The 27,484-nt window shown below is 43.4% G+C and overlaps 1 protein-coding gene across 2 annotated transcripts in view; it reads left to right on the top strand.

Annotated features, from left to right (window-relative positions):
* Nucleotides 1–27,185, top strand: part of LOC127580877 (epidermal growth factor receptor kinase substrate 8-like) — a 78,449-nt gene extending 51,264 nt beyond the window's left edge. For both annotated transcript variants that reach the window (XM_052034846.1, XM_052034844.1), the window contains 11 exons: nt 1,033–1,144; nt 2,744–2,811; nt 5,182–5,256; nt 6,248–6,396; nt 7,482–7,626; nt 15,063–15,103; nt 18,304–18,388; nt 20,295–20,405; nt 22,096–22,214; nt 24,120–24,236; nt 26,372–27,185. In XM_052034846.1, coding sequence (XP_051890806.1) covers nt 1,033–1,144; nt 2,744–2,811; nt 5,182–5,256; nt 6,248–6,396; nt 7,482–7,626; nt 15,063–15,103; nt 18,304–18,388; nt 20,295–20,405; nt 22,096–22,214; nt 24,120–24,236; nt 26,372–26,408 — 1,059 coding nt within the window. In that variant the 3' untranslated portion in view covers nt 26,409–27,185. The remainder of the gene's footprint in view (nt 1–1,032; nt 1,145–2,743; nt 2,812–5,181; nt 5,257–6,247; nt 6,397–7,481; nt 7,627–15,062; nt 15,104–18,303; nt 18,389–20,294; nt 20,406–22,095; nt 22,215–24,119; nt 24,237–26,371) is intronic.
* The last annotated feature ends 299 nt before the right edge of the window (nt 27,186–27,484 follow it).

Consider the following 27,484-nt stretch of genomic DNA (forward strand, 5'->3'; position numbering starts at 1 on the left):
TTAGCTCTGAGCTAGCATAGACTCAATGGGCTGTGGAGAAGATCCATCAAGAGCCCTTTCTCTATCATGAGGAAATATGGAAACACCATTAACGTAGATTGTTGTTTCTTGGATCTGGCTTTGAGGAGTTCAGCCACTGTGTTTCTTAAATTACCTATTAATGTTGTAAAAGGTAACCTGTAAGTGAAACTCTTCTTTGTTGATGTAGCAGTTAACGGAATTCCACTTAATGTGTTAGAGATGTGATTCAACGATAATCAGATCCAACCCAATCCCTGCCCATCACCCACACATTCCTCCCTCTGGTTCCCCCCCTCACCCCCTTCCCTTTATTCTATGGTCCACTGTCCCCTTCTATCAGATTCCATCTTCTTCAGCCCTTTGTAACTTCCACCTATCACCTCCCAGCTTCTTACGTCATTCCCACTCCCCCTCCCTCACCTGCCCATCACCCCCCCTCACCTGGATCCACCTATCACCTGCCAGCTCTTGTTCCATCCCTTCCCCCCACCTTTTTATACTGACTACCTCCCCTCTTTCTTTCCAGTCCCGATGAAGGGTCTCGACCCGAAACGTCGACTGTCCATTTCCCTCCATAGATGCTGCCTGACTCACTGAGTTCCTCCAGTATTTTGTGTGTTGCTCCAAAGACTTACAACGTTTTTCATACCCGACCCAACCCAAACCTGACATATAGTCAAGATCCTGTCAAACTGAAATCGCTGCCAGTGTCTATTAAACAAAAGTAAATTAAAAAACTGCAGATGCTCGAAATCTGAAAAGAAAACAGAAAATGCTGGAAATACTCACCAGGTCACACAGTGTCTGTGATAAGAGAAATAAAACTCCTGTTTAAGGTTAAAGATCCGAGCAAATGGTCTTTGACCTGAAAGGTTGACTCTTTTTCTCTTTTCCACATTGAAAGTGTTTCCAGCATTTTCTGTTTTTTCAATACAATTCAATCACATTTTTCGCACTGATTAACTACCAGTGAGTTTACTGTTTAAGGTGTGTTTCTTTCTGTCCTGACAGGAAATCCTCAATCATGTCATAGATGACATTGAGCTCTTTCTGGATAAGATTGAAAGTGCCATTGACTCCAATCCTCAGCTGAAGAAGAAGAAGAAACCCGGAAAGTTTAAAGGTATTAGCCCACAATAAAGGTTCTATTACATTCCCAACCAACAAGAAGCAGGGGATCCTGTGAAGGATCCACAGCTCATTTATGACCATAGACCAGTTTGAAAGGGGCTTGTTCTTTTCTCATTACTGCCATCAGGGAGGAGGTACAGGAGCCTGAAGACCCACAGTCAACATTTCAGGAACAGCTTCTTCCCCTTCATCAGACTTCTGAACGGTCCACGAGCCCATGAACTCCACCTCATTATTCCTCTTTTGCATGATTTTATTTATTTACTTTTTGGTAACTTATAGTAACTGCTATGTCTTGCACTGTACTGCTGCCTCAAAACAACGAATTTCACGACTTATGTCAGTGATAGTAAACCTGATTCTGATGCACACTCTCCTGCTTGTTGCCCAGGCCAATGTAAACCCAATCATTTAGTTTTCTGTTTCAGTGATACTAATTTCTGTCTACACATCTCTGCAGATTAGGTTGATTAGGTAAAAAATAAAGTTCTAAGTTTTGGAAGTGGTTAAGCTGCTGAACAATTAACCTGGGGTCTGAATTAGTGATCCAGAGAAATTAAGTTGAATCCACTATCGCAGCAGGAGAATTTTAATTCAAGTGTTCAGATACATCTTCAATGAAAAGCTCCTGTGAGGATGCTCTCTGGTTCATTAATATCCTTCACGAAAAGAAATTGTTGATTTACTTGGTTTGGACTCCATGTGACTCCAGACCACCAATGTGCCTCCACAGTTCAAATGGGCAATAAACACTGGGATTTCCATCAATGGCCACATTCATAAACAGACATTAATGAAAGCACAAAGCAGGTGAAGCAGAAAACAGGTTGATGAAGTACCCTCTTTTAAGGCATTGTCCATTGGCATTTTCTTGCATTGCTGACTCAGCTTCAAACTAACCTGCTTTCTATTTTTCTCCTTGGGGTTAGGTTTCTGTTCTGACAACCTCAGGGGTGCATTGCGAATGCATCCACTGTAGCCTGAAGAGAATCCATAAATAGATTCAAATTGCAGCCAACATTGTCCCCAGCCCAAGTGGAGACCTTTGTTTACTGAGATTGGCAGTCAGTTCAAAATGTTGGTTGACACAAGAGTGGCAGATGAAATGTTGAATCCTGTTATGTTTCTGGTCAACTGTCAATGAAATCCATGTAAATTAGCAATTTTGGGTGACACAGTGGCACACTGTGCTGGTAAGGCCATTTCTCATAGCACCGGAGACTTGTGTTCAATCCTGACCTCGGGTGTTGTCTGCATGGAGTTTGCATGTTCTCTCTGTGACTGTATGCGTTTCCTTCAAGTGTGCTGGTTTCCTCCCACATCCCAAAAGATGTGCAGGTTGGTAGGTTAACTGGCCACTGTAAATTACCCCTAGTGTGTAGGTTCGTGGTAGAATCGGTGGGGGAGGTGATGGGAATGTGGGGAGAATAAACAAAACAGGGATTAAAGTAGGAGTAGTGTAAGTGGGTAGTTGATGGTCAACATGGACTTGATGGGCTGAAGGGCCTGTTTCTGTGCCGTATCTATGACTCTGGTACTGCCAACCTATGACTCTTCACTAACCAAGTTTTCTCTGTACCTTCCTCTGCAGATATATTGCCTCCAGAGTCAGACTACAGGGATTGCCTGCAGAAGATAAAATATGCCTTTAATTTGCTAGTAAGTGCAATGTGGAGAAAGAAATGGTCAAATCAAGTCAAGTTGAGTTTATTGTCATGCGCACAAGTCCAGTGAGGTACAGGTACAATGAAAACCTTGCTTGCAACAGGATCACAGGCACATAGGTTCAGACAACACACAGAACATAAATTATACACAAACTATGCAAGATTGTGAAGAGAAAAAGAATGTGCAAAACAAGATCTAAGTGGAAAAAAAAACGCAGAGACAAGTCCATGGTAGTGCAAGAGGTGGTCTGTAGTGTTCTGTTGCTGAGGTAGGATTCAGGTTGTGCAGGTTGGTTCAAGAACCTGATGGTTGTAGGACTTCTCATTGCTACAGTTAACTAGGTCTTCCCATGGCTGTGAATGAAGGCAGGAAAATCAATCTGTGAACCATGCGCATTTTAACATTGCAGAACGACTTTGGAGGAAAATTTACAGATACAGAATGAGAGGCTACAGCTCTGAAGATAAACAGGAATTAAGTTGGAATCTTCTAACTGGTGGCCATTGGGCTAATGACTTAGATAAAAGAACGACGCGTAATGTAACCCATGGAGCTTTTGAAGATTATAAAGGGATTTGAGTGGATAAACATTGAGAGGCTAACTGGTGAAGGCCAAAACTGTGGGTCCTAAATATTACATGTTCCTGCATAAATATAATAAGAAATCACATGGGGTAGCTGAGGCTACAACGATAAATACATTAAAGGGGCAGTAGAAGAGGTGTGGTGTGGAGTTAACAATTCAGGGTAGAAATGTGAAGGAAGAAAATATTATTCTGATTTGATGGAGAGAGGGGGAACATAAACACTGGCATGTTTCTGTATGTTCCATGTAATTCTTACACACATGTGTTTGCACTGGTGTAGCACCTGTGGATTCTTGGCCTGGGAGTCCCAACACTACTTAACTAAAAATCTGAGGGAACTGTGCTAAATCTACTTTAGACATAGAGAATTCCTACAATCAAAACAATATGGAGATTTTTATCCCAGAAGCCTGAACTGGGCTTTTAAGCCAGAAATGATCTTTTAGTGTGCTATCTCACTCCACCAGTCATTTCTTCAGGACAGATCTGTCCTTTCCAATGAATGTTGTGTATTATTATAATAGGCAATAATAGGAAGCACAACATAACATTATTACATTTCCTTTCTTCATTCCTACCATCCATTCAGTCCTGTTGGGTTAAGAACAACTCTGATTCACCTGTGTTCTTATTAGGAGTCTCATATCGCACTAATTAGGCTCTTCCTAGGCACATTTGGTGTCACATTGAAATGCTAAAAACATAAGCCAATACGAATGCAGCTTGCATCCACTAAACATCTCTGCGGTTGTACTCCATGTTACTAAGCAACTCCTGCTTAGATGCAACAGTGTCAGGACCTTCCATTCCGACCCGTGATTTAAACGGTGTTGCAGTGACTGCAGAATTTCTCACTGTCAAGTTGCCCTGCTCTGATCTCATTCTTATCTCCTCATGTTGAACGAGCTCTGGAAGTTGTGATGTGAGCGGCGGATTACATAAAAGCCGTGGAAGGAAGATGCTCAAAGACTTTCTCTCCTTCACACCCTCTGCTAGGATGGTTGTGGTGTTGCCAAGGAGACTCCTGAATGAAATTCCTGCTGGGACACAGTACAGGTGCTTTCCCTCCATAATCAAGGCCCCATTAATGAAGTGAGCTTTGTACATTTTTCTTATAATCAAGTTAACATAAGTCAACATAATCAAAGACCCCACCCACCCAGGACATTCTCGCTTCTCTCCTCTTCCATCGGGTAGAAGATACAGGAGCCTGAGGGCACGTACCACCAGACTTAAGGACAGCTTCTACCCCACTGTGATAAGACTATTGGAGGGTTCCCGTATACAATGAGATGGACTCTGACCTCACGATCTACCTTGTTGTGACCTTGCACCTTATTGCACTGCACTTTCTCTGTAGCTGTGACAGTTTACTCTGTACTCTTATTGTTTTTACCTGTACTACCTCAATGGACTCCGTACTAACTCAATGTAACTACACTGTGTAATGAATTGACCTGTACAATCGGTATGCAAGACAAGTTTTTCACTGTACCTCGGTACAAGTGACAATATTAAACCAATACCAATACCTATAAATATAATAGTAAAGGGAGGTCGTATCACCTTTAGACACCCACAGTTTAATAGCAAACGCTAAATTAGTCACAATGTGTTCATAAAATGCATTGATCCATTGGGTCAGTTCTGTATGGCAATTAATAGTTAACATGTAACTGTTGGGTTGTTTATTTGCTGGTGGCACCCATGATTGAACTGTACTATTAATTACTGACTTACCAAAGAGTGATGATAAATTCTGTCTTCTCCTCAGAGCCAGCTGGAGTTCCAACTTGACAAACCAAGTGCCTCAGACTTCGTTCACAGCATGTTCCAGAGTCTTGACTTGGTAAGTAGACTTGACTCGCACTTTAAACAAACCCCAGCTCCACTGGAATCAGATAAGCTTCTCCACCATCACGAATGCACAAAAGGCACCACATACCGAGACAGATGTGCTGAAGGATACTAATTAGAAAATGGGGAAAGAGCAGAGAAATGAGGAACTATGTACAGGATGCATGGTCAACAGGCTGCTCTGATGAAGGATCCTAGACCTGAAACATTAACTGTTTCTCTGCCCACAAGTACTGCCTGAGCTGCTGAGGGTGTCCAGTGTTTTCTGTTTTTATTTTAGATTTCTGGCATCTGCAGTTTATTGATTTTCAATGCAGGCACCATATTTGGAATGAGAAGTAAAATCAAGGCCACTTTTCACTCAGGTGGCTGTAGAAATTCCTGTGGCACCATTTCAAAGGAGAGTGGGTAAATTCCTTCAATTAATCATGGCAATATTTATCCCCCAATCAATAACATTATTGCTTCTCTAGCGACTGTCAAATTGATGTTTATGGGATCTTGCTGTACCTGATTTAGCTGCTGTATCTTCTATATTTCAACAATACCTTTAAAGTACTCCACTGGCTTTGAGGTGTTTTGTAATATCATGAAAGACACTTCATAATTCACATTTTTCTTTATCTCCTTCCTTAAGACTTGCCTTAAAACCCCATTGTTGGGAAAACTTTTTTCTTCCTTTGCCCCATTGACCTTTGATCTCATCACATAACTGCTAGTGTTAATCTGGAATAGAAAAATGGACTGGTATCAGAGGAGACACTGGCATAGAACCAATATCTTTCATTACTTTAAATATTTAACCCATTTTCCCCAAAGATTCAGTTGCCTTAACCACACCCAGTCATTTACGCTATGAGTGATGTTGTATCACAACCTATTTTATGACCTCTTCATAAAAGTAACTGAACCAGGATAATGGTTCCTCCTCATGTGAAGACTTTGTGTATCAAAGGTCCATCTGTTTGTTTTTCTCTCCTCAGATCCTGGAAAACCTCCCGAAGAAAAATCTAGCAAAGGATGTGACTGTCCCCTTACTGATGGCAAGTTCCATAAAATTCTTGACTTCATGCACAAGTACAGAAGAGAAAAAGATCTGGAATAGTCTGGGAGATGCATGGCATGTTCCAAGGTCAGTCAGACAAACTGCGGATGGCTGTTTAAGGCCTATAGTTATTAACCAAAACTAAATATCATTGCAAGAGGGAGAGAATGTTGGAAAGTGGGCGATGTCGACAAAAAGATTCAACAAGGATGTGGAAGCTTTAGAAAGGGTGCAGAGGAGATTTACCAGGATGTTGCCTGGATTGGAGAGCATGTCTTATGAGAAGGATAGGTTGAGTGAGCTAGGGCTTTTCTCTTTGGAGAGAAAGAGGATGAGAGGTGACTTGATAGAGGTGTACAAGCTGATAAGAGGCATAGACCAAGTGGACAGTCAGAAACTTTTTCCCAGGGCGACAATGGCTAACACGAGGGGACATAATTTTAAGGTGATTGGAGGAAGGTATAAGGGGGATGTCAGGGGTAAGTTTTTTACACAGAGGGTGGTGGGTGTATGGAACGCACTGCCAGCAGAGGTTGTGGGGGCAGATACATTAGGGACATTTAAAAGACTCTTAGATAGACACATGAATGATAGAAAAATGGAGGGGTATGTGGGAGGGAAGGGTTAGATAGATCTTAGAGCAAGCTAAAATGTTGGCACAACATCGTGGGCCGAAGGGCCTGTACTGTGCTGTAGTGTTCTATGTTCTATGTTCAAACCAACATATTCTATTTACATCTTGACCACCTCAGCATTGTGACTGCTGGAAATGCAGATTTTAACTCAATATCTTGTTGAGGAGGACTAGGTTAACTCTGGAAATCATTGTCTCACAACAATTGTGTATCTACACATGGTAAAACAACTAGTCTGCTTCCCATGTGGGATTCCTGGGTTGAGTTTGATTGAAGGAAGGTTTTCTCATTGGCCTGTCCCTCCTTACCTGACCCGGTTGGTTATTCTGACTAACACATTGCAACATGCCTTAGATCCAAAATTAGACAGCTTGCAATGGCCAATGGTCATGGAGCTTTTGGGGAGACTTGTAAGGAAATTGTTTAATAGCATACTGATAAAGGATCATCAACCCATACTATCAGCTATGCTTCTCTCCCCATAGATGCTGAGTATTTTCAACATATTCCTAAGTTGTTAATGTGTTTTAAATGCAGATCAGAGTGGCCAAATAATGAAAGTTTGGGAAAATACGATCCTACATTTTCAGATGGTTGGGTTCTTCCTCCACGGCCTTTGCAACAACATCCACCTCCTCCCAATCAATACATGAGTAATGGAGCAGAGCGTCCAACAAAGCAGGTACCTGTTCTTCAAGATGTCCACCAGCATGCTGGTGTTTCTGTTCAGTCACTTGCTACAGAGTAAACAGTGAACATCCTGTGGAAAATGGAAAGTGGACATCCTGTCGTCTTTGGAAAGTCACACTGATGTAGGACTTATACTATGAATGGTAGGGCACCAGGGAGTATAACGGAACAGAGGGACCTAGGAGTACAAGTGTATAGTTTGTTGAAAGCGGCATCACAGGTAGACAGGATTGTGAAAAAGGCCTTTAGCATGCTGGCCTTCATTAGGCAGGGCGCTGGTACATTATGTTGCAGTATTATAAATCGTTGGTGAGGCTGCACTTGGAGTACTGTGTAGAGTTTTGGTCATCCTGTTATAGGAAAGACGTGATTGAACTGGAAAGAATGCAGAAAAAATTTACGAGGATGTCGCCAGGACTAGAGGGCCTGAGTTATCGGGAGATGTTGGCCAGGCTGGGTCTTTATTCCTTGGAATGTAGGAGAATGAGGGGTGACCTTACAGAAGTGCTTAAAATTATGAGAGGCAGCGATAAGGTGGATGGTAACAGTCTTTTCCCCAGGGTAGGGGAGTCCAAAACTAGGGGGCATAGATTTAGGGTGAGAGGGGAAAGACTTAAATGCGTATATGGAATGAGTTGCCAGAGGAAGTGGTTGAGGCAGGTACAATGGTATCATTTAAGATGCACCTGGATTGGTACATGGAGGGGCGCAACTTGGAGGGATATGGGCCGAATGCAGGAAATTGGGACTAGCTGAGTGGGCACAGAATGGTAAGCATGGACAGGTTGGGCCGAAGGGCCTGTATCCGTGCTGTGCTACTCTATGACTCTATCTTGCCTGTCTGAAACTAGTACCTGTTGGACTCTGGTGCAGTTGGCTCCAGGTTTATTTCTGTGCTTATCAACATGGGTAAATTGCCCTTGAGTTGAAAGGTTGTCAGTGGTTTTTAGAAACTTGGGCACATAATCTAGATTGGCATTCCAAGGCAGTTCTGGGGGAGTGCTGCACCAGCAGAGGTGAAATCTTTTAGATAACACATTAAATAAGACTCCTTATACATGAAAGTCAAAGGTCCTATGTTGCCATTCCAATGAGAAGGCAAATCCCTCATCTGGACTGCACCGTGGCACAGCAAGTAGAGCTGCTGTCTCACAGCTCGAGCAACCCCGGTTCAATCTTGGCCTCAGGTTCTGTCTGTGTGGAGTTTGCACGTTCTCCTGTGTTTCCCCCAGTGCTGAAGTTTCTTCCCACATCCCAAAGACATGTGCGTTGGTAGGTTAACTGGCCACACTGAGTTCTCTCTTACGGTGTTGGTGAGGGGTAGAATCTTGGGAGGGGGGTGGTTGATGAGAACATGGGGAGAATAGGTTACTGGGGAAAAAATGTAGACACAGGAGACTGCAGATGCTGGAATCAGGTGCAACACACAATCTGCTGGAGGAACTCAGTGGGTCAAGGAGCCTCTGTGGGGGGAGGGGGAAAGGGGGAGAAATTGAGAAATTGTCGACGTTTCGAGTCGAAACACTGTATCAGGACTAAGAGTGGAGAGGGGAAGGGGTGAGACAGGGGCTAGTGGGTGATTTGTGACTGAGGAAGGGTGAAGGATGATGAGCAGATGAAGCCAGGTAGGGGAAGGGAAGCGGGAGAAATTGATCTCGGTTTGGCATTGGTATTGGTTTATTATTGTCACTTCTGCCGAGGTACAGTGAAAAACTTGTCTTGCGTACCGATCGTACAGATCAATTCATTACACAGTGCATTGAGGTAGTACAGGGTAAAAACAATAACAAAATACAGAGTAAAGTGTCACAGCTACAGTGGAAGTGCATTGCAGGTAGACAATAAGGTGCAAGGTCATAACAAGGTAGTTTGTGAGGTCAAGAGTCCATCTCATCGTATAAGGGAACCATTCAACAGTCTTATCACTGTGGGATAGAAGCTGTCCTTGAGCCTGGTGGTGTGTGCCCTCAAGGTCCTGTATCTTCTGCCTGAAGGGAGAGGGGAGAAGAGAGAATGGCCTGGGTGGGTGGGGTCTTTGATTATGCTGGCTGCTTCACCAAGGCAGAGTCCATCGAGGGGAGGCTGGTTTCCTTGATGTGCTGGGCTGTGTCCACTACTCTCTGCAGTTTCTTGTGGTCCCGGTCAGAGCAGTTGCTGTACCAAGCCATGATGTATCCAGATAGGATGCTTTCTATGTTGCATTGATAAAATTTGATGTGTGTCAAAGGGGACATGCCAAGGTTTCTTTAGCCTCCTGAGGAAGTAGAGGCGCTGGTGAGCTTCCTTGTGTTTGGGAATGGGATTTCTCTGAGTGTTGACATAGACTTGATGGGCTCAGTGGTCTCTTTCTGTATCATATGGAAATATGGACGTGGATTTATGTCTTACCCAATATTTATCCACCTCTTAAAAGAACTAGGCCAAAAGTACTGCTTGTAGCTCCTACTCTGGTGCAGTCTCTTGTGTCTCCAGAACTACTGCTCCATCAAAGAATAACCATCACCTGGCCAACAAACTGGACAGAGCAGGTTGGTGATAACATCATGGCAAAGAAAGCAAGTCTCTGGAATCTATCAATGGGATGAGTAACTGGTAGCTCCTTAAATCATTAATTGGCAGGATTGTGAAATTACCACTGAGAAATTAGAGAGGATGATTTCAATGTAAAATCAGGAAAAGAAAGTGATATCGAGAAGGACAGAATGATTTGGGTTCAGAGAGGAAATAAATGTGTTAATTTTATAGATGAGAACAACTAGCTACATTTAAAAATGCTTAAAGAGGTTTATAAAATCATGAGGGGCACAGCTAAGGTGAATAGCCAGTCTTTTCCCCAGGGTAGGAAAGGCATAGGTTTAAGTTGAGAGGAGAAAGATATAAAGGGGACCTGAGGGGCAACTTTTTCACACAGAGGGGAGCGGGTATATTGAACGAGCTGCCAGAGGAAGTGGTAGAAGCGGGTACAATTACAACATTTAAAAGGCATTTGGACAGTTACATGGACAGAAAAGGTTTAGAGGGATATTGGCTAAACGTGGGCAAGTGGGACTAGCTCCATTCGGCAACTTGGTCAGCCTGGACGAATTGGGCCAAAGGGCCTGTTTGCGTGTTGATTCTACTGACTCTATGACAATACGGCTCTAAAACTGGAACAAATAGAATCAAATGTTGTTCTGGGATGTTGCCGTCCTGCTCTCCAGTCTCCCTGTGCCGGCCAGTCACTGGGGCTTTGCGAGATGGTAGATATTGGTTTTCCTTCTTCAGGGTCAGCTGCCTGAATCTGATGATAGCTGTGACACTTTGCTCTGTATTGTTTTTACCTGTACTACCTCAATGCACTCTGTACTAGCTCAGTGTAACTGCACTGTGTAATGAATTGACCTGTATGATCGGTATGCAAGACAAGTTTTTCACTGTACCTCGGTACAAGTGACAATAATAAACCAATACCAATACCCTGAGTAGGACCTAATCCTTGATTTGTGAGCCTGAGGTGAAATCGACACGTAACTGGCTGATTTATAAAAGCTGATTAACTTACCAGCATGTCCTTGGGGTGTGGCAGGAGTCCAGAGTGCCGAAAGGAACCCTGTGCGATCATCGGGCAGCACAGTGGCGCAGCTAGTAGAGCCACTGCCTCACAGCTCCAGCGACCTGGGTTCAATCCTGACCTCTGTTACTGCCCGTGTGGAGTTTGTACAACCATGTGAGTTTCCGCTGGGTGCTCCAGTTCCCTCCCACATCCCAAAATCTGTGCGAGTTGGTAGGTTATTTGGCCACTGTAAACTGCCCCTGGTGTGTGGATGAGTGGATGGGAATGTAAGGAGAATACAATGGGTTAGAGTAGGATTACTGCAAATGGGTGCTTCTTGTTGGCATGGACTCGGTGAGCTGCCGGGTCTGTTTCAATGCTGGAGCTCTCTATTACCAAGACAACCATGCAGACTCCACACAGACAGCACTTAATACCTTCAGAGCAAGCGAGCTTACTCATTACACCACAGAAGGAAGCCATGCAGCCCGAGGTCCATGCTATCTCCCGGCAAAGCAATCCCATCCGTCCCATTCCCCCTCTTATTTTCGTGCACCACCAGGCTCAAGGACAGCTTCTATCCCGCTGTTATAACACTATTGAATGGACTCTTTGTACGATAAGATGGACTCTTGACCTCACAATCTATCTTGTCATGGCCTTGTACCTTATTGTCATCTTACCTTGGTACATGTGACAATAATAAACCAATTTACCAGTTTACTTATTTCTTCTTATATGCCTTTTAACTTCCCTTTGATTTGTTTGCCACTTCCCTACACTAGGGGGTAATTTGCAGCAGCCAATTAATCTGGCAGCACATTTTTGGGATCGGCGAGGAAACCGCAGTACCCCGGCGGGAGGGGAGGGAGGGAGAGGGGGGAGGGGGTGAGGGGGGGAGCACCCACATGACCACAGGGAGAACGTGCAAACTCCACACAGACAGCACCAGGATTGATTAGCAAGTAATTAATAATTATCAGTTATTTTAGACTTGGAGAGTGGGAACACAAATGAGAAAAAACTGAAGGAAGTATTAAAAAAAACCCCAGGGAATAAAATAAGCAGGCTTGGTAGAATTTAATTTTTATCAATAAGTATTGTTAGATGTCGAATTCACCTCAGTGACACCATTACTAACAAACATGTTCATTAGAAATCAGCCACAGACAAACCCTCTAAAATGGACAGACAGACTGACTGGTGAAATTTTTGCTTTTTATTTCTTTTTGTTGATGTAACATAGCTGCCACATGGAAACAATGAGTTAAAGCACATAGTACTCATATTATTGATTTCTTTAAATATTTTGATATAATGATATAATGAACTTCTTGGCATCCAGTCACTGACAGTTTGTTTGCATATACCCCTAATTCTGTGCAGCCCTGAAAAATCAAATAGATAAAAATCAAAATAAATGTCTAAATGTAAACATCAATTTTTATCTGTCGAAATAATGTTATAAAAGGTCAATTATACCAAGCCTATAAATGTCAGAGATGTTGACTTTCAGAAGAGTGACAGTGAATGGGAGGAGGAGGTAACCTTTAATTTAGGATCTAAATAGATTGAAGGAGCCGCTGTTCTGCTCACTGACAGTGAGTGGGAATCAGTCTCCCACTGCTATGTTACATGACTGAAGATGCAAGTCCACTGGTCTTGTAAACGACTGAACACAGAGAACGCAGACTCAGCAAGGGATAAGCGAAACGTGCATGAGATGTGCACTGCTGGGCGATGTTCCTTTTCAATCATATCCATTAAAATATGAAAATTTCACCATATTGCTCAACCTTATTGGTAAGCTGCCCTCTTGTGGCAGTTCTGCTGAATTGTTCAAGCCAATAAATCTCTGTAACAACTTCCTATTAATATCCTGCTTTATTTGATTAAATCATCACAGGAATGTAAAACATAAGAGTGAAAGAGGAACATGGCCCCTTCAATCTGCTCTGTCTTTCCAGAAGGTCTAGGCTGATCTTCTGACGTTCTAATATTACTTTGCTGCCAGGGGAGCTGGTGGAAGTAGATACAATAGCAATGTTTAGGAGGCATTCAGACAGGCACATGAACAGACAGGGAATGGAGGGATATAAATCATGTGCAGGCAGATGGGATTAGTTAAAATGGCATGGTCAGCACAGACATTGTGGGCTGAAGGGCCTATTCCTGTGTGGTATTCTATGTTCTATGTTCTATCCCCCTGGATTTCATCAGTCAGTCTCAACATGGCCCTCTAGGATAGAGAACCCTTGATGACAGTCCTCCCAGCATGTTCCAAATGTCTGAGCCTATACCTTGGGGATACGCCTCCAGATCCAGGGCTATCCAGACAAGGGAAAGAACCTCATGGCTTTCTCCCTATCATTGAGTCATAGAGTCATACAGCACAGACACGGGCCCTTCGGCCCAACAGGTCCGTGCCGACCAAGATTCCCATCTAAGCTAGTCCTATCTGCCCACATTTGGCCCATATCCCTCTAAACCTTTCCTATCCATGTACCTGCCCAAGTGTCTTTTAAATTTTGTTAATGCACCTGCCTCAACCACTTCCTCTGGCAGCTCATTCCAAATACAGACCACCCTTCCTGTGAAAAAGTTGCCCCTCAGGTTACTACCAAATCTCTCCTCTCTCACCCTAACCCTATTTCCTCTAGTTCTTGATACACCAATCCTGGGAAAGAGACTGTGCGCATTCACCCTATCTATGCTCCTCATGATTTTATTCACCTCTATAATATCACCCCTCATTCTCCTATGCTCCAATGAATAAAGTACCAACCTGCTTAGCCTCTCTCCAATACTCAGTCCCTTGAGTCCCATCCTCGTAAATCTTCTCTGCACTCTTTCCAGCTTAATGGCATCTTTCCTCTAGCAGGGTGACCAAAACTGAACACAATGTTCCAAATGCGGCCTCACCAACATCTTGTACAAATGCAACATAACACCCTAACTCCTATATTCAATGCCCTAACTAATGAAAGCCAATGTGCCAAAAGCCTTCTTCACCACCCTGTCTAACTGTGATGCTACTTTCAGAAAACCACATACTTGTACTCCTAGGTCCCTCTGTTCTATAACAACTCCCCAGGGCCCTACCATTCACTGTGAAAGTCCTACCCTCACCTACTATTGATTCCCTGCAGAGTCATAGGTTTCATTGAGATCACCTCTCATTCTTCTAAGGCCTAGAGAGCATTACCTAGTGGGACTGAATGGGTTCAACAGGACTGAACCACAAAGGCAAGGTTAAAATACAAGAGATGTGGTGGAGCTTCAGAAGGGAATTACAGAATTTAAATCCTAGACAGCGAAAGGCATGGCTATCAGTGCTGGAGAATTTAAAATTGAGAACATGCCATTGGAATTGGTGAAAGGCAGGAACTGTAGAGGATTGTAGGGATGGAGGGGATTACAGAGATAGAGGCCCCGGTGTATGTAGGTATCAGAGCAGTTTAGTTGGTTAGTGGACACCTCAGTCTCTGGCATCTGCCTTATTTTAAGCTCATGAATTTGCAAAGCCACATGCATCAACATCTTAATTTGGAGATTTGCCAATCTAAACAGCCTAATATATAGACTAAACAAAAGAATATGCATGCAAATTTGACAATAATCTAGCTCAGAGTTAAACTCAGGCTAGAATTTGTCCTTGGATACATACAGTATACAAGATGCAGGATATAGTAGCGTATGTATATTGTGGACCCCTTCCAAAATGTGATTCCATTGAATTCAACAGAAACAAATTTCAGAGTTGGAGTTCAAGGTCAAAATGCTGTGTTTATTCTACGTGTCTGAGCATAAGTTTTTGTTCTCAAAAAGGCTTAATTATTATTGTACTTCAACAAAACTTTGCAAATATTTCACGGAATTCTGCCCTGTATTTTCAGGTGGGAAATGGCACTTGGCAAGATAGAAACCCATTTGAGAGGTGAGTGCAGTATCACAAGGTGATTACAAATGAGGAGGACAATTCAGTCCACTTTGATCACCCTTCTTCTCATCACAGCTGTACTGGGTGGTTCAAGGCTTCAGAGAGAATGGTGAAGAAATTTAACAACATGGTGTCAGGGAGGAGAGGACTTTGTAAAGTGGAGAAAGTGGGAATGATGGAATTATCCTCCTCAAAACAGAGAGGTTTAGGAGGAAATTGAACAATAGTATTCAAAATTAAGAGGGATTTTGATAGATTTTTAAATGTGTTCAGGTAATGTGGTAAGAGCTGGCTGGGCAAGTATTTATGGACCATCCCTAATTTCCCCTAAGAAAGGATAATGAACGCTTGCTAATCACAGCTGGTGATCAGATGCTGCAGATGCCGGAAATCCGAAATAAAAACAGAAAATGCTGGAAAAATGAAGTTCCTGATGAAGGGTCATTGACCTCAAATATTAAATCAAGACAGAAATTGCTGGAAATGCTCAGCAAGTCAGGCAGCCTCTGTGGAAAGAGAAACAGTTAGTGTTTCAGATCTGGGACAATCGTCTATTCTTTGAAGGCCCCACATCTTCATTTCAGTGTTAAATTCATTAAATTTCGGCACACATGTGTCCATGCCGACCAAGATTATGGGATTATTCAAACTAATCCCATTTCCCAGCACTCGGTCCATATCCCTCTAAACTCTTGTCATCCATATACCTGTCCACATACTTCTTAAATGTGTCTTATGTACCTGCCTCACCCATTTCCTCAGGCAGCTGGTTCCACATAGCTACCAAATGCTGTGTAAAATCGTTGCCCCTCAGGTTCTTCATTAAACCCTTCACCTCTAACCTTAAAACTATAGTTTTTGATTCCCCAACTCTGGGAAAAAGACCACTCACCCTATCGATGCCCCTCATGATTTTATACACCTCTATGAGATCACCCCTCAGTTCCCTACGCTCCAAGGAGTAAAGGCCCAGCCTGTCCAACCTCTTCCTGTAACTCAGTCCTTCGAGTCCTGGCAACACCCTGTAAATCTTTTTTGCACTCTTTCTAGTTTAATCACATCTTTCCCATAACAGGGTGACCGAAACTGAACACAATACTCCAACTGTGGCCTCACCAACTTCTCGTACAATCGCAAACATAACCGCCCAGCTTGTATATTCAATGCTCCGATCTCTCTGGGGGAGGTGTAAATAACAGGAAATTTACAAGATCTGTAGAGAGAGAAAAACGTGGTACCAGAAGTGTGAGATGCGGAACACAACAGCTGTTGAAAATCTGAAATAGAAGAGAATGCTTGAAATACCCAGCAGAACAGGAAGCATCTGTAGAGAAAGAAAACAGTTAATATTTCATTTGGAGAGTTTAATGTGCAGGTGGATGATCTCCTGACACATACAGCTATCTGAAACTGTTGAAGTTAGCACTGAGTCCCAAGGTTTGCAGTGTGTCAGAATGAAAGATGAGGTGCTGTTCCCTGCTTACATTGAGCTTGCTGTAGGAGACCAAAGGCAAAGAGATCAGAGTAGGAGAGGATTTCTTATACCAGATTTATAGTTCCAAATTTTCATAAGAACATGAGAATTAGGAGCAGGAGTCTGTCCCTTTAAACCTGCTCTGCCTTCATCAAGACCGTAACTGATCTTCTACCTCAGATCCATTCCCCTCCACTATCTCTGTTCTAAATGAACTCGATGACCAAACCTCCACAGTCCTCTGGTGTAGAGGACTCCAAAGATTCGCCATCCTCTGAGTAAATAAATATTTCTTCATCTCAGTCCTAAATGACCTCCACCTTATTCTGTGGGCCCATGTTCTAGACTCCACAGTCAGTGGAAACATCCTCCCTGCACTCACCCTGTCAGGCTTGCTAAGAACTTTCTAAGTTTCAATGAGATTTCTTCTCATTCATCTGAAGTCTAGAGACGACCTGATCAACTTTATTTAATTACTCAAATTTGCATTCCCCAACTACCAAACTCATGTGCTCAGGTCAACAGTCCAGGCTTCCAACAACTTAATCACCGTAATCACTGCTATCGAATCGAGCTCAGGAAATTATGAGAATAAATGAGAGAAGATAATGAGAAACTGTTTCAAGTGACAGGCAGGTCAATAGCACAGATTTAAGATAATTAGAAAAGAATCAAAATCAGAATCAGCCTTATTATCACTGACATATGTCATGAAATGTGTTGTTTTGCGGCAGCAGTACAGTGTAAGACATAAAAATTACTATGTTACCCCAAAAAAATAAATAAATAGTGCAAAAATGGAATAGTGAGGAAGTGTTCATCGACCGTTCAGAAGTCTGATGGCAGAGGGGAAGGAGGGGAAGAGGACATAGTGGTTGGGTGGGAGCTGAGAAGAACTACATTTGTATACATTAGGTTAATCTGATCTACAATGCACTGTCTGGGCAGGTGTCTCCTCAAGTTTTGACTGTTCACCTGACTGCTCTCTGCCGGTTTTGAAATTAATCTGTTAGCTGAAGGAATATCTTTGGAATAGGACGAGCACATGCCAAGATCAGGTCACTAACTTAGGGTGGCACAGTGGCACAGCCAATAGAACTGCGGCTTCCAGCTCCAGCGACCCAGGGTCAACCCCGACCTCGAGTTCTGCCTGTTACCACGTGGGTTTCCCCAGTGTTGCTCCAGTCTCTCGCTGCTACACCGCACCACCAAGATCAGGAGCAGCTACTTTCCTGCAACCATCTGGTCCTTGAACCAACCTGCACAACCCTAATCCCACCTCAAAAGCTCTACAGACCATCTCTTGCACTTCTATGGACTTGTCTCTGACTGTATTTATTTTTTTGCACTAATATTTTTTTCTCTTAATTGTCTTGTATAATTAAGGTATAACTTACATTTTGTGTGTTGTCAGAAGCTATGTGCCTGTGATGCTGCTGCAAGCAAGTTTTTCATTATAGTGTACCACACCATACTCGTGCTCGAGACGATAAACTAAGCTTGACTTGACTTGACATCCCAAAGACATGCAGGTTGATGATTGTCCACTGTAATTTGCCCCTAGACTAAGTGGATGGTAGAATTGATGAGAGAACAGGTTACAAGGAAAATTAATGGGCAAATGGGATTGCTCTGGGAGCTGGCATGCACTAAATGGGTAGATTGGCCTCTTTCTACTTTGGAAAGGAAATCTGGAAACTGATGTCTGCCTCTGTCCTGACAGGTCCCAGAAGTTTGCCAAGGCAATCTACGATTTCACGAAAAGGAATCCCCAGGAGCTCACAGTGAGAGCAGACGATGTTCTCGAGGTAGGTAATGCCCACTCGGCATGCTTCCAGTGTTAAAATTACAACATGGACAGAGAACCACCGAAAAAGGTGCAAAGAACTTTGCAAGGATGAAGGCAAAAACTGGGAGGAACCACCAGGAAAGGCCAAGGTGGGACCTTTCTATCTAAAAGAGAGAGATGATTTGACAGTGGTCTTTAAAGATTCCAAAAGAGTTTGAGAGGTAGATAAAGAAGTTCATCAATCCAAAACATTAACTCTCTTTCTTCCTCCACAGATGCTGCCCGAGCTGCTAGGTATTTCCAGTGTTTTCTGTTTTGTTTCAGTATTCCAGCACCTGGCAATGAAGAGGAACTGTTTCAACTTGTGGCAGAGTTCAAAACTGAGGGAAACAAATATTAAATAGGCACTAATAAATCCAGCAGTTGAAACTCTTGGGGCGAAAATTATTTATGCTGAAACTGGATATACACAAGAGTGTTAAGAACTAGAAAGTTACATGGATGGGGTTTGATGAAATGGAAATATGAAGCCATACTGCCATAGTCCTGAGTCAGAGAATCACCAGCCCATTAAGGGAATTCCTTGAGGAAGATGACCCTGCTGGCAAAGTTCACATCCAAGAATAAATTAGATGAACAGAAGATACCTATAATGACAATGATTTGTGTGGATGATAAAGGTTGATGTGATTTTTGCAACCTGGTTTTCAACCTTCATCATTCACCAGGGTAGCAACTAATGTGTGATGAAGTTTAGTGTTCACTGAGACGTGAGGTGCCGGTGTTACCTTGGAATATTTTTAGGTCAGTTGTGGTGAGATGGATAAAGGTTAAGGTGCCTCCTTTAAACTAACAGTGTGCCCTAACTCTAACTCAAGAAGGGATTTGTTGATTTTAGGGGGAAGCTGGATACGCACATGAGGAAGAATGAAATGGGACATGTTGCAACACACACAAATGCTGGAGGAACTCAGCAGGTCGGGCAGCATCTACGGAGGGAAATGAACAGTCAACGTTTCGGGCTGAGAACCTTCATCAGGACTGGAAAGAAAGAGGGTAGAAGCCAGGATCAAAGTGTGTGGGGAGGGGTATGAGCACGAGCTGGCGGGTGATAGGTGAGTCCAGGTGAGGGGGGGACGGTAGGTAGGTGGGGGAGGATGGGGGAGTGGGAATGATGTGAGAAGCTGGGAGGTGATAGGTGGAAGAGCCAAAGGGCTGAAGAAGATGGAATCTGATAGGAGAGGACAGCGGACCATGGAATAAAGGGAAGGAGGTGGGGAACCAGAGAGAGGAAGGTGTGGGTGATGGGGCAAGTCATGAGGGTGGGAGGGGGAAAGAGAAGGGGCATTGGTGCCAGAAGGATAAGGGAAAACAAAGGGGGGATGGGAAACAGAGGGGAGTGGTTACTGGAAGTTGGAGAAGTCGATGTTGATGCCGTCAGGTTGGAGGCTACCAAGACGGAATATGAGGTGTTGTTCCTGGGGCAATGAGACATGTTGATAAAATATGATGAAGAAGGGTAGGAGGACGGTCATGAAACCCTGGCATGGACCAGTTGGGCCAAATGGCCTGTAGCTACTTTGTAGCTGCCCAGGTGTTGCACCCTCTCCTCCTCCAGGGTTGTGAACTCGTCTCCTATGTCAGCACTGAAATGGCACCAGTTAGAAAGTAGAAAGCTGGTGGAGACTGTTCAAACCTTGTTTCATCTGAGCTAATGGAGAGAGTGTGGAGATTTTCATTCTGTCGGTATGGACTCCTGTCCTCAATTCTTCTAAACCACCTGGTCTTCACAAAACATATTCATCATAGTCTTTTGGATTGGCTTCATCTCGTGGGAACTCATCAACGTGCTTAGATCTGCTCAGTTTGGTTTACCAGTTGTGTACCGTCAGCCTCACTCATTCATGATGCTTGTGTCTTTTTAGGTGCTGGAGACTTCAAAGCAATGGTGGAAAGTGAAGGACAGGAATGGTTTTGTTGGTCACATCCCCCACAACATCCTGCAGTATATGGATCAGGAGGAAAGAGTTTCCTTGGTAGGGAACCCCTCTCCACTCCAGTGACAAAGTTAACTTGTTGGTCTTTACCAGTGTCTGAACCCTGTAGCGCATACTTGCACATGGTTGAGGACCTGTCTTCCCTCTCCCTCCCTCAATCCTAACCACTTACAAGCCCATGACTATGCCCCAACTCACTGTGCGTGATTTGTTATTTCAGATTTTGATGTATAACCTCTGGCACCACTGTGTTCTGGACCTAAGTCCCAATTTTAACAGCTAACCACAACTTATTGTCGGGAATAGGACGGTAGGGTGTTAAGGACCATCATTTACTCCACTCTGATCCTGCTGCCTTCCCTGCTATCTCCATATTAACTTCCCCTTTGCATTCACTTTGGGAGGACTAGAGTATAAAAAACAAGGATGTACTGCTGAGACTTTACAAGGCGTTGGTCAGGCCACATTTGGAATATTGTGAGCAATTTTGGGCTCCTTATCTAAGGAAAGATGGGCTGGACCTGCAGAAGGTCCAGAGGAGGTTCACAAGGATGATCCTGGGAATGAAAGGTTTGACGTATGAGGAGCGTTTGATATCTCTGGGCCTGTGCTCAATAGAGTTCAGAAGGATGAGGGGGGGATCTCATTGAAACCTATCGAATACTGGAAGAACTGGTCAGAGTGGACGTGGAGAGGATGTTTCTATTAGTAGGAGAGTCTGGGATCTGAGGGCACAGCCTCAGAATAAAGGGAGTCCCTTTAAAACTGAGACGAGGAGGAATTTCTTAAGCCAGAGGGTGGTGAACGTGTGGAATTTGTTGCCACAGAGGGTGGTCGAAGCCGTCATTGGGTGTATTTATGTCAGACATTGATAGGTTATGGATTGGTAAGGGGGTTAAGGGTTTTGGGGGGAAGGCAGGAGCATGGGGTTGAAAAATAAAGATCAGCCATGATTGAATGGTGGAGCAGACCAAATGGGCTGAATGGCCTAATTCTGCTCCTTTATTGTATGGTCTTTTGGTGGGACCAGAGGACATTCCCAGAAATGCAGGGGCTTCTTTGTTAGCTGTTCAAAAAGGGATTCATAGGGTCCTGATCTGCAACCTTAGTTATAGATTAATGTGGAGTCAGCAGTGAAGCTCTCCCTACCACTGCACCCCCTCCCTAATACCAGTCCTGGTTGCTCTTTCCCCATTCCCAACCATGATCTCTCTCTCGCTCTCTCTCTCTCTCTCTCTCTCTTTCTCTCTCTCTCTCTCCCTCTCTCTCTCTCTCTCTCTCTCTCTCTCCCCCCCAACCCCCCTCTATCCCAAACCCAACCTCTCCCCTTTACTAATGCCCCAGCTCCTTCTATTCAATCACTTCCTCTCCTCTCCTGGCCTCTTTCCCCACTCCTGATCCTTGTGTTTTCCTTCCCCACTCCAAATTCCAACATCTCCCCCCTCCCCAGCCCACTTCCATTGGAAAGTCCTGCTGTTCCCTCCTCAAGCAGCCCTAGGAAATAAAAGCCTGAAAACAAATCTTAACAAGATCCAGCCTTTGTGTTGAGAAAGACCTCCCCTTCTCCTGGTTCTTTGGACATATACGGCCAACCCCTTCCCTTCTGGTAAATATCAGAGTCTTCCCTTGATTTTTCTGTGCAAGGCCATTAGAATGTAGTATTAAATGTTCTCCCAGATGTGCCTTGTTGCCTGTTGTGATATTTAACGCGGCTTCTAATTTCTTGCAGGATGTTGACAACAATCGTGGTATCCCATACCTCCCCAAGGCTCACTCTTCTCAGCTGACAATGCACTCCACGCCTAGTGAGGTGACAGCGTGGCTCCAGGACAAAGGCTTTTCCAGCAGGTGAGGAAGGATTGTGCTGCCCTCTGGATTCAATCACTTTCTAAATGGCCCCTTTTGCTCTAGGGCAGTTGGTCCAAAACTACCTCTTTCTTTGGACAGAGCCCCAATCGCTCCCTGCCAACTCTAAGCATCCATTGTGAAATAGCGGGTAAGCTTTAAGTGACAGATTTGCCCCTTGAATGGTGACTGATGTGGGAAACAGTTCTTCAGAGAGATTTTTTGGAGCTGGACACAATGTTGGCTGAGCACTCGAGGAAAAGTCCAGGAAAATTTGATTCTAAGCTTGGATTTGGGAGATGAATTTCTTGCCTCCCTCCATTCCCCTCATGCACTACCAATTCTTTCCCAGGGAGGAATATTGTCTGCAGTATGAAACAAAAGCCTAGCCTGTGGATTGCAAGCTTGCTTGCATCTCACTCTCATTCAAGAACTAGCAATGGAACTATGTTTCTCCTCAGATGGTACACATTGGGCTCGGTTGTATTTGACAAGCCCCATGTTAGATGATGGCCACCAGCACACTCCACGGCCACACTAACCTTTCACAGCCACGTGACTCCCAATGACTATGAAGCAGAGTTGGGCGTGAGCGATGAGAAGGCCACATACAGCTCAGTCTGCTGTTAGAGGGCCTGTTCACGGTGACTAAATATCTCTGATGCTCAGCAACACTGCTGGGTTCAAGGGGAGTCCAGGAGCAGGGCGAGAGGATAGATGTGTGTGTCCCAGACATCCAGTGCATTCTCAATTCTCAGTGCACAGGCATCCCCATTGCTGGTTGTCTATGACCAACCGTCAATGCCTTCAGGACCATTGCTGCTTTGTTACAACTGGTCTAACTCTTCCTGCCACACCATTTAACCTACCTCATCAGTGTACTTCCTGGTCTTTACTCTCTCGTGCCTTTATCTAGCTTCCTCTTGAATGCAGCTAAGCCAATCACCTCAGGCTCTTACAACTCTCTCTGTAAAGAAAATCAAACAAAATCTGCAGATGGAAAATGCTGGAAACACTCAGCAGGGCGGGCAACATCTGTGGAAAGAGAAAGAGTCCAGTACTCTCCATCAGAACTAGGAAAGAGAGAAAAATGAGATAGTTGTCAGGAATGGAGAGGTGGGGGGATGGATGGTTGGAACTAAGTTGCAGCCTTCCATTCTCAATATCGAATTCTCCAGGTAACTCTCACTTTCTGTCTGTATCAGAACTGGTCTCTTCTGTCTGTCATCATTTTGGCTCAGTCTTTTCTTACTCTGTTCATTTAGTCTGGTTTGCTGAGCATGTCCCACAATTTTGCTATTAACAACACATTACTCAGACAAAGAAGAGTACTGTGCTTCTAATTGCTACTCTGTCTCACTAATCTACTTAGTCTCACCCTATCAGCGATATTCCCTTTATTCTACCCATCCCTCTCCTACTTTCTCTGCTTCTGAAGACTAACTTTCTCTCCTTCCCAGTTCTGATCAAGGTTCCTAGACCTGAAACATTAATTAGATGGAAGTAGACCTAGACCTTCATCTGGACTGGACACTCTCAACCCGAAACATCTCTCCTTTTCCTTCCATGGCTGCTGCCTGACCAGCTAAGTTCCTCTGGCAGATTTTTTTTTTTGCTGCAGATTCCAGCATCTGCAGTCTCTTGTGTTTCCTTAAACAATTCTTTTTCTTTTACCAACGATACATGACCTGCTGAGGATTTCTAGAATTTTCTGTTTTTATTTCAGATTTCCGGCATCTGCAATGTTTTTTTGATTTTCAATCACTTATAGCAACGCTTGCTCGTCACTTGAGTGCTAACAGTACCTGGCATAATCATCACCCTACGTCAGAAGTATTCCTTTCTCAGGTCTAATCTTCTCTCCATATGAAATGTACTCATCACAGGTTTCTTATTCTCTTCCCACAGTACTGTGAGGTCTTTGGGGATTCTCACTGGTTCACAGTTACTGAGTCTATCTGAGAGAGAATTGAAGATGGTTAGTGAGAATGAAGGACATATTGTCCACGATCAGATTCAAAGGAGGTAAGGCAACATAAGAGTTCTTTATCCCTAAAATATTTTGTGTATTTTAAACCACTTTTTGGTAAGACATTAAATCTGATGCACATTTCACTCTCTTTACAATGTGAAAGATACCACAGTGCTACTAGAAGGGTTCTGGGCCAATATACATCCTCAACCAAGGGAACGTGCACTGTTATCGGCAAGACCCTTAACAGTGTTGATGTACAGAAGGATCATGGGGTCCAAGTTCATAGCTCCCTGAAAGTGGCTGCAAGGGTGGTAAGGAAGGCATACGGCATACTTGCCTTTATTAGTTAAGGCACTGAGTTCAAGAGTCGGGCAGTTACGTTGCAGCTTTATAAAACTCTGGTTAGGCTGCATCTGGAGTATTGCATTCAGTTCTGGTTGCCCCATTATAGGAAGGATGTGGAGGCTTTGGAGAAGGTGCAGAAGAGGTTTACCAGGATGCTGCCTGGATTAGAGGGCATGTGCTAAGTACAGGTTGGACAAACTCAAGTTCTTTTTTCTGGAGTGGCAGAGGCTGAGGGGAGACCTGATAGAGGTTTATAAGATTATGACAGGCATAAATAGAGTAGACAGCGGTATCTTTTTCCAAGGGTTGAAATTTCTAATACCAGAGGGCATGCATTCAAGGTGAAAGGGGGTAATTTCAAAGGAGATATGTGGGGCAGGTTTTTTACACAGAGTGGTGGGTGCCCGGAATGGATTATCAGGGGTGGTGGTGCAGGCAAATACAATAGAGGCGTTCAAGGTGCTCTTAGATAGGCACACGAACGTGCAGAGAATGAAGGGGTATGGACATTGTGCAGGTAGAAGGGACTAATTTAGTTAGGCATTTAATTACTAGTTTAATTAGTTCAGCACAACATTGTGGGCCAAAGGGCCTGTTCCTGTGCTGCACTGTTCTATGTTCTAACCACCATTTAACAGAAATTATCCACTCAGTTGCCTCATTGTAGATCATGGGTGCTTGCTAGGTTTAGAATTATCAGCAGTACAATAATGAATTGGCTTCAAAATCTAATTCATGGGCTCTGATCATTTTAACTGAACATTGCCTCAGGGGGTGAATAATGTCATTTCATTCCTTATAGTGGGAAGTGAAAGTATAAACCGATCATATATAACTTCAAAGGGCAGTATGTATATTCGTTTGATTTAAGAAGTGCCTCGAGATTTCTATTTTTCAAGCTGATTCAATTTTAATTGAGAAATCAAAGTCACAGGACTTGGACCTCAAGTCCTTGCCAAGTGTGGATACTACAGTATAAGACACCATCAACATGGCAAAGAGATCAGAAAGTAATAGTTCAGCAATGTTAGGCTTGGATTTTTAATGTCTGCAGGAGAGTTTGATCGAAGGAGGTTAGCATTTCTGAAAAGGTACAAGTGAAGCAATTCTATATTTTTTTCTAAGTTAGATTCATATTCTTTGGAGTTTATTGTGGTTATCTTACTGAATCGTGTATGGTTCTTGGGGGTCATAACAAGGTGGATGTTAGAAAAATCTTGAATGAGGGACAGAGTTACAGGACTAGGAGGTGGTCAGTTAACACCGAGCTGCTCAGAGAGTGGTGAACCTCTGGAATTCTCTCTCCCAGAGGCTAGTCATTGGGTGTATTTAAAGAGGAAGTAGATAGGTTTTGAAAGATTGAGAGCTGTGGGGAACTCATGGAAGAAGATAGGGCCAATCCGCCATGACCATATTGAGTAGCAGGGAGGGTTGAGGGACCAAATGACCTACTCTTGCTCCTATTTTCTTCTGTTGAGACGGGTTTCTCTCTTTGAAGCTGCAGGGAAACAGGGCCACTTCTCAGCACTCTGCAATGAGCAAAGCCACGAAATTACAACAAGGTTGACAGGACCCATATTATCCACTCACCCACTGTCAAGTCCCAAGGACCAGTTCTAATGATCCCCAGCAGCAGATTATGTAAAACCAGTTCACCGTTATTGACAACCCCAGTGTGTTACCTGTAATCAAAGTGGTTTCAGAAACTGTTCTTTCTGACAGGAACTGAAAAGTTTTTACTATAACACAAAGGTTCTATTTTATTAGATCAGTGCAGAGATAAAAATGACACTTCAACCCACTTCATTTTAATAATATCTTTGTCTTTCTTTTCAAACAGTCAGCTACCCACCCATGCATGGAAGACAAATTATTAGAGATTATTAGAAGAATGAAATCTGCACAAGAAAACCTATTTAAGGACAACATTGTGGACATAGTGACTTGGACAACCCTGTTTAGATTCATATCTCAGCACTTATCTATAAACTTTCTTTAAAAAATAGACAGGATTAGTATGTTGAGCATCCTTTTAAAATCGATACATATGAACAGGTGTCTGTATCTGTAACTGAATTTATGTTTGAAGTTTCCAATCCAACACTCCATGTTTCTAGCCAAAGAAATTAGTTTACAGTTAAAAGTGTTTAATGTTCTATATCATGTTCATTGAAAAAAAATCTAATGGCACTTAAATTGAAAGCTGACTATTGGCAACGAATCTTGGCAGTAAACCAGTAATTAAGAGTATAAGCCGTTGAGATGAAGGGAGTGGAAGTAAGCTTGTGTGGTGTAACCACTGGCAGAAAGCATGAACCTGCGGTTATAAAGCACTTTTCATAACTTCATAACATCTGAATGCACTTCAAAGCAAATGGAATGCTTTGGAAATGTCGTAACGGCTGAGGTTCACACAGCAACATCCCACAAGTAGTAACATAATAAGTTTGCTAGCTGAGTGATAAACACTGGCATATAACAGTCGGGCTGAATGGCCAGTGCTGTGCTGAGAATTCCATATAATTCTGTGCAATAAGGAACAAGTGTATGGTTTCATTGCAAAACACATGAGGAATCTCACACAGAGACCCTTTATTTTGCAATCTTTGACATGTTATATAATATATTTTGTTCTCATGTAACGATTCTAAATAAACTCTGAATCAGCAAACTCCTGTGATAGATCTGCAATAAGTACTTTGTCTAGTAGTTTGTCTCGAGGGATATGGGCATATGGGACTAGCTCAGGTAGTCAACTTGGTCGGCATGGACAGGTTGGGCTGAGGGGCTTGATTCCATGCTGTAAAAAGCTATGACTCTGTGACTAACTCAAAGACCCAGCAGAGTAGGATGGGCTGAATGGGCTCTGTGAATGCTGGTGGTGTTACATGTTACTAAAGACACAGGCTAGGAAGATTGAGCTGTTGGCCAAATGTAGCCATGGAAAAAATGT

Source organism: Pristis pectinata, chromosome 20 (assembly GCF_009764475.1).
Source record: "Pristis pectinata isolate sPriPec2 chromosome 20, sPriPec2.1.pri, whole genome shotgun sequence".
Classification (NCBI taxonomy): domain Eukaryota; kingdom Metazoa; phylum Chordata; class Chondrichthyes; order Rhinopristiformes; family Pristidae; genus Pristis; species Pristis pectinata.